Source organism: Crocuta crocuta, unplaced genomic scaffold (genome assembly GCF_008692635.1).
Source record: "Crocuta crocuta isolate KB4526 unplaced genomic scaffold, BGI_CrCroc_1.0 scaffold564, whole genome shotgun sequence".
Classification (NCBI taxonomy): domain Eukaryota; kingdom Metazoa; phylum Chordata; class Mammalia; order Carnivora; family Hyaenidae; genus Crocuta; species Crocuta crocuta.
In genome coordinates, this window is record NW_027533010.1 from 725359 (window position 1) to 744596 (window position 19238).

The 19238-nt window shown below is 36.3% G+C and overlaps 1 protein-coding gene across 1 annotated transcript in view; it reads right to left on the reverse strand.

Moving 5' to 3' along the window:
- The window catches only part of DNAH7 (dynein axonemal heavy chain 7), a 245938-nt gene that overhangs the window by 54520 nt on the left and 172180 nt on the right, over positions 1–19238 (reverse strand). The window contains exons 48-49 of the mRNA XM_077745812.1: positions 13084–13238; positions 3006–3196 (exon numbers count right to left, since the gene is read on the reverse strand). Of these exons, the coding sequence (XP_077601938.1) occupies positions 3006–3196; positions 13084–13238 (346 nt within the window). The remainder of the gene's footprint in view (positions 1–3005; positions 3197–13083; positions 13239–19238) is intronic.

A 19238-nucleotide genomic window follows, 5' to 3' on the forward strand; every position in this document is an offset into this window, starting at 1 on the left:
TCCCTTTTGTACCCTCACAACTATATTTATTGAAACTGTCATTTATACATGCTTTCTGTCTCTCATTTCATTTCTCAGCCCTCTACAATCTACTCACAGCCCAGCCTCCACACACCCATAAATACACACAGCAATAAACTGTAGAAACTTTCTGACTCTGGTCATCAATGAACCAATAAGTCAATAAATATTTATCTGACCTTGACCTTGGCCTATGTTGAACACTCTTCCAAGGCTTTTTTTTTTTTTTTTTGCACCCCAGTCATTTTAAACATCTGTTTTTGCAATCTGCCTGCCCTCTGCCCGTGTGTCCTGAGTTCAGGTCTTCACTTAGGTGCTGAGCCTCACCTCTCCCACCTCCTTTCCATGTATCTTCCATTTTGGCTACGCTGAACTGATTGTGGACTCCCATGCACACCAGCTATGAAATGTCTGCACGTTCTTCAGCTCTGGCTGCTGAGTGGGAGACTTTATGTTTCCCCACCTTTCCTGGTAAGAGAATTGGACACAATTCCTCTGCAAGAATGGGGTCATCCTGCTTTTGTAAGAAAATTGCCTACAAGTTTTCAGAAAGTATAAAACAGCTCCCTGCAGTACCCCTAGGAAGAGGGTTCCCTTCTCTGCCCAAACCCGGCACCTTCTCCATGATGGTTTCCTCTGGATTAAACTTTTCTCCTCACTTGACCCATGGTGGGCCTTGAATTCCACTATGTATAGATTACATGAGCATTATCATAAATTTAGATGGGATAATAAGAAATTCCTGAAATAGAGCACTTCAAAATCCCACTAAATGTGGTTTTGTAATTCTCGACTGCTTTGGTATTTATACATGGAAAAAAAATAAAGCTTTCTAGAGATTTTTCCCTGTTGGCATGAGAAAACAAGTGCACAAGTTAGATTTTCTTTAATCCCCAAGCCACAGCCATAGTATTGAGTGAAATGTGTTTTACAAATTCTATCTCATTGTATTCAGATACAAGGAGGTACTCATCCATATTCCATTAATGTTCGATCTTTCAAGATCAAGATTTTATAAATCTAGGCAGTTGCTCACAAATAACAATAAACATTCAAACGAATAGCAAAGAAACATTTCAAATTATATAAAATATGATTTCATACTTCTATTTTCATTTAGATTCAAAAGGATTATAGCAGCATGATATCATCCCTTGGGTACTTTTGAAAGCAAAGGTACATAAAAGAGTCTAAAAATAGGATGAAGAGGAAGTATTTTAATTTGTAAATGAAAGCAAGTAACTGCCTCACTATGTTTTCTAATCCCTGTTTAATCAATCCCAGCAATTAAAAATAATGAAGCAATAAGGCAGTCTAGGGAGCTTAAGAATTTCAATACTGAATCATAGATCAGTTTCCTCCCCACAGCGGCTTATGACTTCTGTAACTAGTTGCTCGTAAACTAAGAATTGTTAGTTATTTGTGATATTTTCATAGATTTTACTAAAAAGTAAACACGGTTTACCATGTCATCTATTAAAAAAAATTTAACACAGCTAAATTTAGATAGTCTTCATACTCCTCCATGAAATGGACATTTATTATTCCTGTTTATAGACTAGGAAATAGAGCCACAGAGAGGTTAAATAACTTGGCTAACATCACACAATTGGCAGGTGATAAAGCTAGGATTTGAACCAAGATAGTTAGGCTCCAGAATGTATATTCTTAATTACTTCTAGACACTACCACTCCTAATGGATAGATAACACACAATTTTTAGGTGTTTAGATAACATTTATTTTAATAAGTTAAAAATAGTGGCCAAGAATTTCCATTATTTTAACATTGTGTTTTTTAACAAAGGTCACCCCACTTTTCCCCAGCCTTCCTGGGTTCCTTGAATGTCCAATCTAAAGTATGTCCCCAATTCTGAACTCCTGTGTTTTCCCAGTCATAAATATGGTCACTTGACATATACATTATTTACAGTGTAAATCTCTTGAGAGCAGTGACCATGTTTATTCATCTTGGAGGGAATGAATTATGTGATCTTTATGTTTTCTCTACCTCTGTAGAGATGTTAATTTAAATATTTCCAATAAAGGACAGTGTTTGAACTCTCTGGATAAATCTTGTCTCTATGTGTAAAATCTGAATCAACATTTCTTAATGTCCTCTCCTGCCAGCTTTCTAAAAAAATATTTATTTATTTAGAGAGAGAGAGCAAGCATTCATGCACGGGTGTAGGGGGCACAGAGAGGGGACAGAGAATCCCAAGCAGGTTCTGCACTGTCAGAGCAGAGCCGGATAGAAGGATTGATCTCACGAACTCTGAGATCATGACCTGAACAAAAATCAAGAGTTGGATGCTTCACCAACTGAGCCACCCAGGTACCCCATCTCTTGCCACCTTCTGTAAATAAAAGTTATTCTTCCCTCCCTTTCTCATTCCACAAACATTTATCATAAGCCAGCTGTATTGAGTGCCATGATTTCAGAATAAAAAAAATGGAATGACCTCCAGGAGCTCAGTTGCAGATCAGTATCGCAAGTAATTTTAGTCACTGACTAAAACTTTAAGCTAACTTTGCTCTTGAAAGGAATTTCTAGTATTTCAAAAAGAACCAGTAATCAAAATCAGTTCCTTTAAGTGATTATAAAAAATCAGATAGCAACAATCTCATTCTGAGAGAGAAGAATGGATTTTTGTTAATGACAATGCAAAGAATTAGCATATTATCATTTATTACAAAGGATGTGCATATATGCCATCTATCCTTAACAATCAAATTCTAAGAATAATATCAATTATAGAAATTAGATTCTCAAAGCCTTTCTTTCACTGCATACTGAAGGCTCCTTTATTACTTACATGCACACATAAAATAAAGATTTGGAACTTAGTATAGCAATTTCAGGAAATGTCAAACAAGGACAAACTCTCTTTTTCTTAGGAATACCTATTCTCCTTATGGCTTAGGAGGAAAACATAGTCATTAATTGTAAAATTTGATAAAGAAACATTCACTTTAGATACTGGCCTTTACTGATGTTTCAGGAAGATAATGAGGATTTCTTAGCTTGGTAGTAATATAGAAGCGGAAATCTGGTGCGTATTCAATGGTAGAGTCCCCGAGTCGGATACATGTGCTCCCACCCTGCTTAAAGGTCTGTTTTAGTAGAAGAGGTTCCAGTATAGGATCTAGTTCTTCTCCAACATTTTCTAGCAACACTGGAGTAAAATCAGAAAAAAATATGCCATGTTATTTTAAATACTGACTGTCAACATTCAACCCTCCCAATTCTTTCAGTCTTCTAAATTACTGTTATTCCTAGTTACCTATAAAATTACTTTTGTGTTCTGAGTATAAGGAGATGATGTCATAAAAATAACTGGATGTCTGTGGGAAGGGCTTAATTAGTGGGTCTGTCTGGCCATTTTGCATGCTTCAGTGCTTTTTGGTCTGCAATTCACCACATGCCTAAGTATGATGGTAGTGAGATAAATCCATCTGAGGCATCACAGAATAAACATTTCAAGTTGTATTTAAATGGTTAGATTTTTAATCACAAAAGTAACTCCTGCTTATTGTAGAACATGGGGAAAATGTAAGAAAGAACAAAAGTGTTAAATGAGGGGGCCATTAGACTGAGCTGGTGCTAACGCTACGGTAGCCTAAGTAAGCAAGCCAAACTCTAAACTTATAGATGTTTCAGGTTACAAAATCAAATCAAAATCAAAACCCTAAGGCTAGCCAAATACAAACAGCCGATTAAGCTATAGCCAATCAAACAATTTCCTTTTTTGCTCCCTACTTGCTCTCTATACCCAGCTCTGCTCAACGGAGCACACTAAAAGCTTCTAGTTTGGCACTGTCCAATTCCAATTACGTTTTGCTCAAATAAACATTTAAAAATGTTAGTGTGCCTCAGTTTATCTTTTAAATATTTTACACAATTGACTCATACTCATATATAGGTTGGTAGAAAAAAGACACAAAACTATGATAATTATTTGTTGGATACATGTTTCTCTTTGGTATTTTTATTCATCTTTTTCTGTACACAACTGAGACTAAACATTACACCTGATTTTGTATCCTAATTATTTTGGAAATAATTTATAGCATAAACATTCCAATTAAAACTGATAAACTTGCTTTTAATTATTGTATAATAGTCACAATAATAACTTTATCTAATTCTTTAAATCAATTCTCTATTATTAGATATTTCAATTGTTCTGTTCTCAGTGTTACAAACAGCACTGTATACAAAAACTTTGTGCTTAAGAATATTTTCTGATGATAGCATTCTAGAAGGGGGATTCTTAGCTAAAAGATCAGGGACATTATTACGGCTCATGATACATTTGCCAACTTAGTCTTACATTTTGGAGTTTGGGGTGCTACCGCAGTCAACCTTGAGTAATGGTGTTTTGCACAAGTCCTTCAAGGGACTAGATGTGCAATCTTGATGGGAAAGGATGAGCTTAGGGCATTGGAATGACGGGTATTTGAACTTATACTGCAGTGAAAGTATAGACATATTCTGCTACTTCCCAGAGGTTACTCCTGGCTAAACACATTCCTATAATTGCCTTGTCAATTTCTTTCACTGCTGAGATCTTAATTAACCAAAGCAGGCATGTGAGATGACATTAAAATTTCTTTTCACATTTTGCTTGAATGAAATAATTATTTTTCATGGTTAAATAATATGAGCTTATTATAATGTATTAAATACATTAATCTATTATTTAGATTGCTTCCATTTTCCCATTGTTAATAATGCTACAGTGAACATCTTTTGGAATAAACCCTCGTGTTCATCTCTGATTACTTAATCAAGCTGGAGTCCTAGAAGTGCAATTAATTTAAAGGCTATTTATATCGCCAAATTACTTTCCTGAATGGCTGAAAAAATTTCAGAGTTGCAATGAGCCCTCATTTTTTAAACCTGTTTTTCTACAAAATTGTACTTACAAATGCTAAGCACCATGTTGACATTATATTTTCTCATCCTCAAATGCTTTAAAAAGCATGGAGTATTGTTGCCCCAGTTTTACATATGGGGAAACTGAGGTAAGGCAATTGAGGTAAATTTTTCAGTTAAATCATAGTAAATGACAAAGTAGACACTTGAACTAAGCAGTGTCTCTCCTTACCCAGCTCCCTTAACCATGATGTGATACTGCCAGCAATAAATATTATATTCATGACTTACAATTTGATAGGTAAAAAATAGCTAAAATTTGTATTTAAGGCTTGATGGTTTAGTTGATCTTTGTCTAGTTACTTTTTTCTTTTGGGATATTGTATATATTTGCCCATCTTCCTGTTGTATATTAAAATCAGGTTCAGTTCTATGTAATAAAAAAAAAACACTAAAATAATAGTGACATGGAAAAGAAGGACTTTGTATCTCATGTAAAGGGGAGCCTGAGGTAATTAGTCTAGAGGTAAAGGACCCTGGGTCTGAATGGTCAGAGATCCAAGTTGTTGCCATCTTGCTCCTTTTTGGCCAAAATGGCCTTTCAAATGGCATTCACATTCCAACCGTCAGAAAGGAAACAAAAACAGAAAAGGGGGAAACATCCTTTAAGAATATTTCCTGAGAAACACAAATGGCATTTCCACTTATATCATGAGGGCCAGACGATAGTCAAATGATCATAATTAAGCACAGTAGAAATTAGGAAATTTCTTTCTTTACTCTATATCCAGCTAAACATGGAGGTAGTGCTAGTTTTTAAAACTTCATTTGTATTTTTTTTTAAATGATTACTTAGTTTTGAGAGAGAGAGAGTGCAAGCAGGGGAGGAGCAGAGAGAGAGGGAGACATAATCCAAAGCAGGCGTCAGGCTCTGAGCTGTCAGCACAGAGCCCAATGAGGGGCTCGAATCCACGAACTGTGAGATCATGACCTGAGCTGAAGTCAGATGCTTAACCAACTGAGCCCCCAGGAGCCCCTCATTTGTATTTTTTAACAGTGTTGTAGCAAATAGCTCCCTACCCCCCAGTTTTCTGCCTGTTTTCAAATTTGTTTACATTTTATCTTGCTTGTAGAAATTTTCAAAACTTGTTCAAAAGTAAAAAGAACAGTACACTGATGATATGCTAATCATCCAGCTTTGACCCTTGCAAATTTAGCCAATCTTCTTTCATTTCTTCCTCATCTCATGCTGGATTATTTACAAACAAATCCTAGAAATTGTAAAACTTCACCTTTAGCTATTTGACTAAGTATCTCTAAAAGGTAAAGACTCTTTCTTAAAAATTTCCACAGATTAAAAAATTATCAATAATTCACAATTTTATCAAATATCAAGGCAGAGAATATGTTTCTACATGATCTTGATATACTTCATTATTTTTAAAAAAATATTTGCTGTTTTCCAGTAGGCTCCATGCCCAATGTGGGACTCGAACTCACAACTCTGAGATCAAGAGTCACATACTCTCCCAGCTGAGTCAGCCAGACACTCCTGTATTAAAATATTTTGATTATAGTTTGATTGCTTACATTGGGATACAATAAATTCCACAAATGATCATTGTTTGATAATCTCTTAAATTTAGCATTTCTTGGCTTAGCTTAAAAATATTTTCTTTTCTATTTTATCCATTGTGTATTTTTCTAGAAAGTTCTTTCTCAAAGACAATATAGTTATGCCCCTTTGTTTTCTTCTAGCATGTATGTCATTTATTTTTTCTTTCATATTTAATTCCTAATTTATCTAGAACATATTTTAGTGTAAAGGAAGACTCAATATATTTTTCCACAAAACCACTTTTTTCAACACCATTTGCTGAATGACCTATCATTTTTCTATTGGTTCATAATGCCTACTCTATGATATATTAGAGGCTTATATTTTTAAAGGTTTATTCCAGAACTTATTCCAGTTAATTCCAAACCTACCTTTATTTTTAATTTTGTTTATTTATTTTGAAAGTGAGAGCGCGCAAGTGGGAGAGAGACAGAGAGAGAATCCTAAGCCGGCTCTATGCTGCCAGTGGAGAAACTGACATGGGGCTCAATCCCACAAATCTGGGAAAACATGACCTGAGCCGAAACCAGAGTCAGAGAACCGAATGAGCCACTCATGTGCACCCAAATTCACTCTTCTTCTGAATTTTTATTGGCTTTTTAATTTTCTTCTTTCTATGTTAGCTTTAGTATTATTTATAAAGAACAGTTGACATCTTTACAGCATTTCGTTTTCCTATCAAGAGGTCTTAATCAAGTCTCCTTATTTTTCTGTGAAGTTTTGTCACCTTTTTACTATGCACTGTTGAAGCCATTCTAACTTTTTGTTTGATTTTGTTTTGTTTCCTATTCACTGGTTGACTATAATCACTACACACTTATTTTTGTCTCAGTTGTTATTTTTAAATATTCTTTTTGGAATATATCTACTCTATGAAGTTCTTTGAATCTAATAGCTTTTTAGCTAATTTTCTTTGGTTTTCTAGATGAAGTATATTGTCTAAAAATAAAATATTATTTCCTCTTTCCAAATGTTTTTGCACCCTCATTGCTTTATTGCACTGAGAAGAATATTTCTAATAATGTTAAGCAGCAGAAGTGATACTACATACCGATTTCTCATTTTTAACTTTATACGATCGGATTTTTAAAATCTGTTCATTTTCTAGAATAACATATGAACTGAAATTCTCTTAATGAAAAATCATAATATTTAAATTTTGCTGAACTGCCTCAACTTTTACTGACAGCAATTTTTGAGTAAAATCTCATATTTAAATCATTTTTCCCTAAAATATATAATTTCATCCTCTTCACTTATTTGTTTCCTATTTTGAATGGAATTAAGAGTGTCTATATTAATATGTATAAGTCTCTTTCAAAGCGAAAATACATATTATAAGACTTAAATATTATAGACTTGATTCTTTTCTCCAAAAGTGAAAATTTATTCCTTACTGACAGAATCAAGTCTTAAGCCTGTTAAGTTTTCTATAGCATCCTTATTTCAAATAAATCTGTTCTCAGCATTGAATATTTACTATATTATAAGCCTCAGTGAAAAATCAAAAGTATTCTAAGCTTTAAAAAAAAATCAGGAAAAGAAACGAAAATCTAAAGGTACATGAATTCCCTTAGAATGCTATCCTGATTTTAATTTGACTCCTTTAACTTTTAATTAGAACAAAATATGTTTCATGCTAAAACACAGGAGCAAAAGTTAATACAACAGGCTTATTTCTATCATCAAAGTTAACAATATGCTGGTTTATGTAAAAATCGCCTTCCTCATTTCCAAATGTCAGCTCATCAGTATTTGCAAAGCTTGTCAGAAACCAAGATTGGGGACCAAACACATGGCTTCTAATATCTTTTGAGTAAGGCAGAGAATCTCACTAATAGTTTCTTTACCAACAGAAATGTAAAGGAAGCCAAGTATTCTTTTAACATTTCTCTCACTTAGGAGAGCAACCGATTTCAGTTTTTCATTACGTATTATGTACATTATTCTACGTTAGACTTCAAGTTAATAGAAACAAATCTTTTGCATATTACATTCAACAATATAGCGTATTGCATCCAGACTTGGAGGTGAGAAGCAAACAGTTATGCACATAATAAAAGGGCAATAGTAGAAATTTGTAAAAACTTCATTATTGTCATTTCATGGGAGAGGTTGAGATGTCACAGAAAAAGAGGCGTTTGAGTTGTACCTGAAAGGGTAAGCTTAAAAGACTTCACCAATTCTTTTAAGGATGGAAGAGCATAGAAGGCCAAGAGACGTGAAGCGATGACATGGCGTATGTACCCTGTGTCCGTGTACCCCGTACCCCTGTGTTCTAAATCTCATCTATGTGTGATCTTGGGCTCCCTCTTTACACCAACAACACTGCTCTCAAACAGCAGAGACCAAGTCTGTCCTGTTCATGCTATGTTTTCAGTGGCACGTGGTAGTTGCAAAACAAACAAATGAGCAAATGAAAGAAAAATTCATCCAGAAGTAGTTTTGCACGTTATATGCAAGGCAGAAATAAAGTGCTAGGAGATCAAAGAAAAGGCGGCTTAGGTATGACAGAGGCTGCCCTTAAGGCAAAGATTCTTTTTTCACAGAGTTAATGAAAAGCTATTTAGAGATGTTCTATACAAATTGATACCTTTCTTTTTTTAAGATTATATTTTTAAGCAGTCTCCATATCCAACATGGGACTTGGAACTCACAACCCAGAGATCAAGAACCACATGCACCATCAACTGAGCCAGCCAGATGCCCCTAAGTTGATGCCTTTTTAAAATTCTGTCTTATTTTTCCAGCTTTATTGGCGGTATAAACAAATTGATTTATCAGCAATATTTATGTAATTAATATCCTACGCACACCTTATTCACTGGTGTAGCTAATATAGACATATCTTTCTTTTCTACAACATTGGCTTTCAAACTCTTTGTAAGCAGTAGGATACTTTTTTCCAAAGAGATTATTGTCTTAAAACTCAGTATAAACAAAGAAAAAGGAGGCCTGTTCTAGTCAAAGCAGAGCCACGTGGGTGAAGGAGGAGAAAACCTCTACCTTCTCTACCCAGGCTGCCAGCAAGGGATGACAGATCAAAAGCCACTGTTCCTAATAGGCCAACATTTAAAGATAACTTCTTAAATGGAAGAGTCTTAAACTGCTGATGTTTTAAAACTGTAACAGTAACCAATTCTTTTACTTGAAGTTTCAATATAAAAATAGTTGTGAAATCTGCCATCTTTTACTTCCTCTACAATAGATTAAAATTTTTCACTTCTCTCTGATGACTAATGTTAGAAGGTATTATAAATAATTATTGTCCATTTTTAAAGTAGTCCATTCCCAAAAGCAGGTTAAGGCAATTGCGAGTGGCACAGTCAACGCTGGGCAAAGGTAGAAGAAGTGGGGACTAGTTTCAGCACCCTCCCTTACAAAGTATATAATCTGGGTTAAGCCACATAACTAACATTCTCTAGCACCTTACTTACCTTGTTCATAAAATGAACTGGTTGGAATTACTATTGGAGCTCACATTTTTTATTCTCACAACTCCAAGAAACACATCTGAAATCTTGATCCAGCACACACATATGCACAAAAAATCTCAGAATTTTCATAAAATAATGCTTATCTATCTTATCTATACTCCATGCTGCACAGCCCAATATATTCTATTCTTTGCTACTGCATTTCATTTAAAAATGCTAGTCATAACCCACTAAACCTTGGTTTTCTCTCTGACAGTTTGGAAACCACGAGACAGATGGTCTCCATGGCCCTTTCTTCTCCAAACTGAAGTAATACTAACATTAAGATCCATGACTGAGGGGGCACCTGGGTGGCTCACTTGGTTAAGCGTCCGACTTTGGCTCAGGTCATGATCTCATGGCTCACGGGTTCGAGCCCAGCGTCGGGCTCTGTGCTGACAGCTATCTCAGAGCCTGGAGCCTGTTTCAGATTCTGTATCTCCCTCTCTCTCTGACCCTCCCCTGCTCATGCTCTCTCTCTCTCCCTCTCTCTCTCAGAAATAAATAAAACATTTAAAAAAATTTTTAAAAAAGGATCCATGACTGAGATTGTAGAATTCAGAATGTCAAACACGTGGCAGATGCTACTTTTTCTTTTACTATATCAAGGAAATTTGACTAAGTGAAATCAAGTAATTGTTTAAAGTTTATTTATTTTGAGAGAGAGAGAGCAAACGAGGGATGGGTTGAGAGAAAGGGACAGTGATAAAGCCAGGTAGGCTCCCCACTGTCAGCATGGAGCCTGACATGGGGCTTGATGTCATGAACTGTGAAATCATGACTTGAGCCAAGATCAGGAGTTGGATGCTTAACCAACTGAGCCACCCAGATGCCCCAAGTAATTTTAATTAAAGTATCTAAGGTGCCAATTCTTTCCAAAAAATCTTCCCTATTTCTCTGAATTCTCATAAATATTTGTGCCTTTATTTTGCTACTATAATTGAATATACACTAATTTAATTGAAAGAGAATACATGCACACCACAGGTAAATCTCCAATCAAGAAACAACATACACTGAACTTAGCAGACACTACTGTAACTATCCAAAGGACAGTAACTCCTTCCTCACACTATCTGGTCGAAGTACAGATGGGGAAATGGAGTCTCAGAAAGATCCCTGAACTAAGCAATGAGTAAGAGGCAAGTACTCTAACTCCAGAGCTAGTGTACCTATTCGTAACAGCATAGTGGTTCTAACAAAGATTAGTGACACATGTCCACTTTCTATTTTTATTACTGTTAGTAGCACATATGGTCTGATCCTATTAAACAAGCAAGATATTTGATAGTAGAAATAAAGTTCACCATTTTTTGTGACACGTATATCACTGTACCATACTCTAAGAACACCTGTTGGATGAATGAAATGTCATTTGTGTGTGTGTCTGTGTCCACATACATAAACACAGATTTTGTAGGCAGACTAAGATTTTTCATTTCATTTATACCCTAAACAAACCTAAAATTGTATTATTTTAAAGATGATTAAATAAGTCTTAAAACAATTTTTAATGTTTATTTCTCGAACTCAAGAACCCCAAGATCATAACCTGAGCTGAAGTCAGATGCTCACCTGAGGCAGCCAGGCACCCCAAGATTAGATCATTATTAATATGCAAAAATAAAATGTCTATAAGACTACCTGATATATTTGTTGTAATTCTTCCATGTAGTACTAGCTCCAATAGCAACTGGAATTTGCTAAACTTGTCCTAGGCACAAATATGTTTTTCATAATGTTTATATTCATTTATTTGGCCAAGTAGTCAAAAGCTGATAGGTAACATAGATTTAAAATGTGACACCTGGGCACACCTGGGTGGCTCACTCAGTTAAGCGTCTGACTTTGGCTCAGGTCACGGTCTCATGATCTGTGAGTTCAAGCCCCACATCAGACCGTACTGACAGCTCGGAGCCTGGAGCCCACTTTGAATTCTGTGTCTTCCTTTCCCTAACTGTCCCTCCCCCACTTGCACTCTCTCTCTCAAAACTAAAATAAAAACATTTAAAAAAATTAGGATGTGTCAACTTCTAATTTACTCAGATCATGAACGTTTTGTGTTTTGTTTCAACAAATGTGACATGTGTATTGAGCTTTACTGAAAAATCCTTGTCATGTTTCTAATCTCTCCATTGTGGCAGATAATATCAATACAAAGTGTGTGTTCACTTCTCTGCCACTCGGGTAGGACAAGTCGAAAGAAGAATAAATAGATAATTGGAGTAATGTTGTGTTAAAATACTTCTGGCATATCAAGTGGCCCTTTTAATTGTAGAAGTGGAATTCTAATGAGAACTAAAGAATGGCAAACGACAGACGAAAATTAAAACAGCTACACTAGAGAAAGTCTCAGAAATGAATCTTGGGACTGTTGTAGGTTAACCTCAAGCACGGTTAAATACGAACACGCTATTTCTGCTTCTGTAAATCCGCTTGGCAAGCCTGTACTTCCCTGCTCTGGCTGACCACACCCACACCCTGTATGCAAGGTCACAGAACACCAGTCACCATTCTACCCTGGTAGTTTATCACGTAGTCACTGCCCCACGGCTTCTCAAATGTCTAATTATGGTTGGTCATTTCAAGACAAAGGACTTAAAATTGATAGGTCTCTGCCAAAACTCACACCTGAATGTCACAATGCAACTGGCTACCATAGTATGCTGTAGAATGTAATTGGTTAACTAAATAATGACGTATTCTGCCTTACTGACATCGATATAAGCTCAATGTCACCTTTGTTCGGGGCCATTCTCTGCATTTCCCCATGAGATCAGAGATCAGGTTTGGCCCGGCCGTAAGTAAAATCTTGCCTCACTTCTATTCGTCGTTTGGTGGTCTTTCCGACAACCACCCTGCTTCAGGGACAAAGGAAAACCTAACCCCGTGAGAATGATAATCTCTCAAGTTCTTGGTGAATTATCAATAAGTAATGAAAGACATAACAAAATCATTATTTATTTAAGATGAGTCTGACACAAGTATCTTTTTAAAAAAGAAAAAATCCTACCTCCTTTTGGGTTAATTGTGCCCTCTCCAGGCATTACCGTAATGTATACTTATATACTTAACTATTCACCTACATACCGGGGGTACCAAACTGGATGCAATTTTCCAGAGTCCTGACGTAGTCAGGATCATTTAATTTGATTACATGAAGACTATTGGCTTTTTCCATATTCTTGATCCATTTATTAGCCTGACCTTGAGGATCTATCATCAGAGGCCACCTTCTTGCATTCCTGAAAGAGGACAAAAGAGACAATGCTGGTCAAATCATGATTTGTCTCTATGTTATTTAATCATGCACATATCACTTTCTTACAGTTTATGCTTTATAGTAACATTTCACTTTATTTTTTTTAATAATTTTTTTAATGTTTTATTTATTTCTAGGAGAGAGAGAGAGACAGCGTGAGCAGGGGAGGGTCAGAGAGAGAGGGAGTGACAGACTCTGAAACAGGCTCCAGGCTCTGAGCTGGCAGTCAGCACAGAGCCCGACGCGGGGCTCAAACCCACGAACCGTGAGATCATGACCTAAGCGAAAGTCGGATGCTTAACCGACTAAGCCACCCAGGCGCCCCAGTAACATTTTACTTTTTAACTTACTATGAAAAACTATGTTCCTACAGCAGAAACATTTAGATTGAATAGGCTATTAAAATGACAACTATAAAAATATCACCTGGCAAACACATTTTTTAACAGAGAGAGAGAGAGAGAAAAAATGTGAGTGGGGGAGGGGCTGACAGAGAGGGAGAGAGAGAATCCCAAGCAGGGTCCACACTGTCAGCACAGAGCCTGATGACGGTGGGCTCAATCTCATGAACCATGAGATTATGACTTAAGCCAAGATCAAGAGTCGGACACTCAACCGACAGAGCCACCCATGCACCTTGCAAGTTTTTTACTCTTTGGGAAATTATAATTTTCTAAAGGTTAAATTATACGTTTGAAACATTTGTTGCTCTTGCTAGTTATTCAATTAGCTTGCTAGTTATTCAATTAGAAGACTGTTGCAAAATGGGAAACTCCAGTTTTTCACTGGACCCTGCCATTAATTACTCGTGTGACTGAATGAGTCAATTCCATTTCTTGGCTTCCATCTGCTATCATTTGTACAAGAGAGAAAAAGGATGAATTAAGACATCGTATCTCTCCTTGGGATCTAGACCATTAAGGATATAATGGTCTAAAAAAAAAGGTGAAGTGCATAACATCTAATCTTCTTGGACCCTAAAGTAGTAATACAACTTTTGACCTAGTATTTGTTTCAAACACTTGTATATTTACTGTCATATATGTAGTTCATTACATATATGTAAGTTTCCTACAGACAGAGATATATTCTCTGAGAGTCAGGTTTTGCACTATGGGAGAGCTCGTGTTTACTGCTCTGTTCTTACTCACATCCCTTTTCCGTGATAACAAGGGCAGTAAACCATGAGATACCCTGTTTAGTTTCTAGGGCACTGTGGGGTCAAAAAGAGTTAATCAGTATTTGCCATCACCAAATAGTATACAACATACAGCTTTCTGCATTGTGTGAAATGTAATCAGCATTAAGATTACTGTTCTTTTCTTGGAAGTTTCAGTAAACACAAGCCATAATTCTGGTCACTTTCCTAAAGATACTGTCATACTCTTCAAAAGTGAGCACAGCAAATTCACACAGCTGGCCCGAAGAGCAGAAGGAGAAAATAAAAGGTGACTGGAACAAAAACAAAACACAAAAATGTTGGGTTTAAAAAGGGACAATTTATTCAACATCATCTCATTATAATATGAATTTGTAATTTTATTGGATAATTTGTCCAAAATGGAAATAATCATACTTTCTTGCATTTAAGTTAGAACTTGGAATAAAACATATAGTTTATATTGTAGAGAAGATAGTCTTGCCCTCCAAATTAGCATTAAACAGTGGAACAGTCAGTTTGAAATTGAATGACTCAGGCTTCCTTCTATTGCTTCCACAATTTTTAACCACAGCACCCATGTTCATGCTGTTCCTTTGTCCAAAATGCACTTCTTCTGCATCTTTTCCTGTTCAAGTCCTATGAGTGTTTCAAGGTCAGCTCAAATGTTATGCAATTCACAAAGTGCCACAGACGATCTTAATAGAAATTTATTTTCCCACAGTTCTGGAGGCTGAAGTCCAAGATCAAGGTGCTGGCAGGTTTGGTTTCTCCAGAGGCCCTTCTCCTTGGCTTGCTGACAACACAGCCCTCTTGATCTGTCCTCACGTGGACCTTTCCCCTGAAGGCAGTCCTGGTATCTCTGATTATAAAGACACCAGTCCTATTAAATTAGGGCTCCATTACTTACCCTTAATTACCTCCTTAAAGACCCTGTCTCCAAATAGTCACATTGAGGGTTATATATTCAACATATGAATGGGGGGTGTTTGTGGACAATTCAGTCCATACCATAATGTTAATTATACTAAGAAGAAATGAGACCACAAAAGTAGTGTAATATCGTAGATGTAATCAACTCGTAAAATGAGAATCATACCCATAAGAAACTAAAGGGAGTAAGAAGGAAAATTAGAAAGGAATACAACTTATAAATATGTAAAAGCCTCATTCTGTCACATTTTAGAAATATTTTTAAGTTGGGAGGATTAAGTGTGTTAGCATTTATGCTTTCCCCAAAAAAGTGAATGACTCACTCTTCCTTCTGTTGCTTCCACAATTTTTAACTACAATACCCATGTTCATGTTGTTCCTCTGTCCAAAATGAATGTCCTCTTCATCCTTTCATGTTCAAGTCCTATGCATGTCTCAAGGTCAGGTCAAATGCTATGCAAAGCCTGTCTTGAGGTCTCTTCTCTCTGAAGTTCTTTAGCATCCCTATTACATTTAGAGTACTCTGATATAATGATAATATTCTATTATGGTAATTTTATAATGTGAACAGCATCACTCATCTAAGTTGTATATTCTTTGAGGGAAAGGTCCACAGTTATTCTTATCATTTTTTCCTAGATCAAATAAAGTTTGATAAAGGTGAAGGAAGGAAGGTGATAAAGGTGGAAGGTGAAAAACTAAAAACCATCTGACAAACAACATACAGGGTAACAGATTCTAAACACAGATATTTCCTAAGCAATCCTCCCTGCATGGACAATACCAGTTCAAGGAACACGGTCTCAAACTCAGAGAAAAGGATTATGGTGCTGACCAAGCTGGGCCAAGTCCATCATAGCCTTTCCCTTTCACTGATTACAATGAAAAGTTCTAGATAAAATACAAAAAGTAACTACTTACAGATTCTAAAATGTAAATAATAAAAAGTGAATGAGAAGAAAGTTAAAAGTGGAGAAATGACCAATAAAGGGGTACTGAGTTATGTGTGTGTGTGTGTGTGTGTGCTTCTTTTCTGTCTTCTGACTGGTTGAAGAACAGGCCTAATGGGGGCCCTGGGCAGGGGCACAGGTAGTAAAAATCCAAACTAGTAGACAAAATGATCATGTGTGAAGCTGGTGGGGCAGGGGATAGGTAGAAGGAATCTTTTCTTTCCTTCTGTCCCTGTCCCCAGGTCAACCCCAGCCACATAACTGTATTCATATGCAGAAAGAAAACCAATATGAGAGTTGTCAATTTCTCTGGAAAGCAGAGACGGGCAAAGGGGCCTCTGCTGTGCATGGGGTGTAAGGGTGTCAGTCTGCTCAGGTTGTTCTAACAAATGACTTAAATAACAGACATTTTCCATAGTTCTGAAGGCTGGGAAGCCCGGATCAAGGTTCTAGCAGATCCAGTGACTGGTAAGGACTTCCTTCTGGTTTGCAGATGGCAGTCTTCACGTTGCCTTTTCATATGGTAAATTAGTGCCCTCTTAAAGCCACTAATCCCATTCAAAACTCCACCCTCATGACCCAATTACCTCCCAGGATTGCACCTTCAAATACCATCGTATTGGTGACTTGGGTTCAACATATAAATTTGGCGAACACAAAGATTTAGTCCAAAGAAGGGGGAACCCCAGTATTTTTCTTTTTCCTCTTGCCACTTTGCCGCAAGTGTGGACATGGGTTGTGCAACAGCGTGCGAAGCTGAAACTCTGAGAGAATACCATCATTTTGCACAGAAGAATACAGAGAAAGGGGTTCCTGGGATATAGAAAGTACAGGAGAAATTCTGGAGGGGACACACCCTAAGAAAGGATTCCCTATTTCAGACATGAGTTCTGAGTCGACTACCAAACAGTGCATGGGCAAAACATATCCAAAGAAGCATTCCAAAGATTCTGAGCTGATATAAGACCAAGCCCCGGACTCAGCCGTGAGTAATGCATGCTGAGAAGCATGTCTAGAGAGCATAGCAAAAGCTTTCAATTATGACCTCACATTGGAGACATAAGGCACAGAAAGAAAAAACAGAGACTGGCACCTGAACCTAACCAAGCTGTTTGACTATTAGAATAAAAAAAGCAGTCTTATACAGAAGATTTTAATAACAACCAGAATCTTGTTTTCAAAAGGCCCAGGGTGCAATCCAAAATTACTTGACATACCAACAGCTAGAACGTGACTAATTCGCAAAGTAAAAGCAGAATGCTAGAATTACAAAAAAAAAAAACCACTTTAAAGCATCCTCCACAAGGCAATGGTGAACATTATATAATAATAATAATAATAAATGGAAAGAGAGGTTTTCTCAGCAGAGAAACAGAAAGTATAAAAAGAACCAAATGAAAATTTCAGAATTGAAAAATATCTGAAATAAGATCCAGTGTAAGGATTCAAGAGTAGAAAGGAGATAATAGAGGAAAGTCAGTGATCTAAAAGATGAATAAAAATAATCCAGTTTAAATACTAAAGCGAAAGAAAGATAAAAATAAACAGAGCCTTCAAGACCTGTGAGAAAATATTAAGAGTTTAATATTCATGTGATGGGGCTCCCAAGAGAGGAGAAAGAGATGAATGCAGAAAACATATTTGAAAACATAATGGCTGACACTTTCTCAAATTCAGTGAAACACACACTGTACAGTTTCACAAAGCTTAGCAATCCTCAAAAAAGGAGAAACTAAAAACAAAACAAAAAAAACATATAAAGATGCACATAAACCCAGATACACTGTAATCAAACTGCTGAAAACCAAAGACTTGAGGGAATGTTTTTTGAAAGCGGTCAGATAAAAATGATACATTATACATCGATGACAATTATGCAAATGACTGCAGACTTCATGTCAGAAATCATAGAGTCAGAACACAGTTGAACATTCTCAGAAGAATGAAAAGAATTGTCAACCCAGAATTCTACATCCACCAATATAACCTTCAAGAATAAAGGCAAAATATTCTCAGATCAAGGAAACTACAAAAATTCTTTGTCAGCAGATTCCAAATTCTAAAGTTCTTCACTCTGATGGGAAAGGATACCACAGTGGATCTTAGGAAAAAAAGCAACAAAATAGTAAAAATAATAGACTATTTTCCTCCTCTTAATTTCTTTAAAATATGTATTAATATGGAGACATAACCATTCAGTTGGGGGGGATTCAAAGTATAGACATAATACACCTCACTACTATAACATAATCAGGGGAAGGTAAAGGAGAACTATATGGTTGCAAGCATTCTACATTTTTTTTTTNCTCCTCTTAATTTCTTTAAAATATGTATTAATATGGAGACATAACCATTCAGTTGGGGGGGATTCAAAGTATAGACATAATACACCTCACTACTATAACATAATCAGGGGAAGGTAAAGGAGAACTATATGGTTGCAAGCATTCTACATTTTTTTTTTTAGTTTTTTTTCTTAAATTTTAGTTAGTTAACATACACTGCAATATTGGTTTCAGGAGTAGAATTCAGTGATTTATCACTTACATACAGTGCCCAGTGCTCATCACAAGTGCCCTCCTGAGTACCCATCACCCATCTAGCCCATCTTCCACTCACTCCCCTCCATCAACCTACAGTTTATTCTCTATCTTAAAAGTCTCTTGTGGTTTGTTTCCCTGTCTTCTCTCCCCCTACCTTCTCATATGTTCATCCGTTTTGTTTCTTAAACCCCACGTGAGTGAAATCATATGCTATTTGTTTTTCTTCGACTTACTTCAATTAGCATAATACATTTTAGCTCTATCCACATCATTACAAGTGGCAAGATTTCATTCTTTTTGACAGATGAGTAATATTTCATTATATATGATTATAATGATTTCAATGTGGTAGATACACTCACACACACACACACACACACACACACACACACACACAC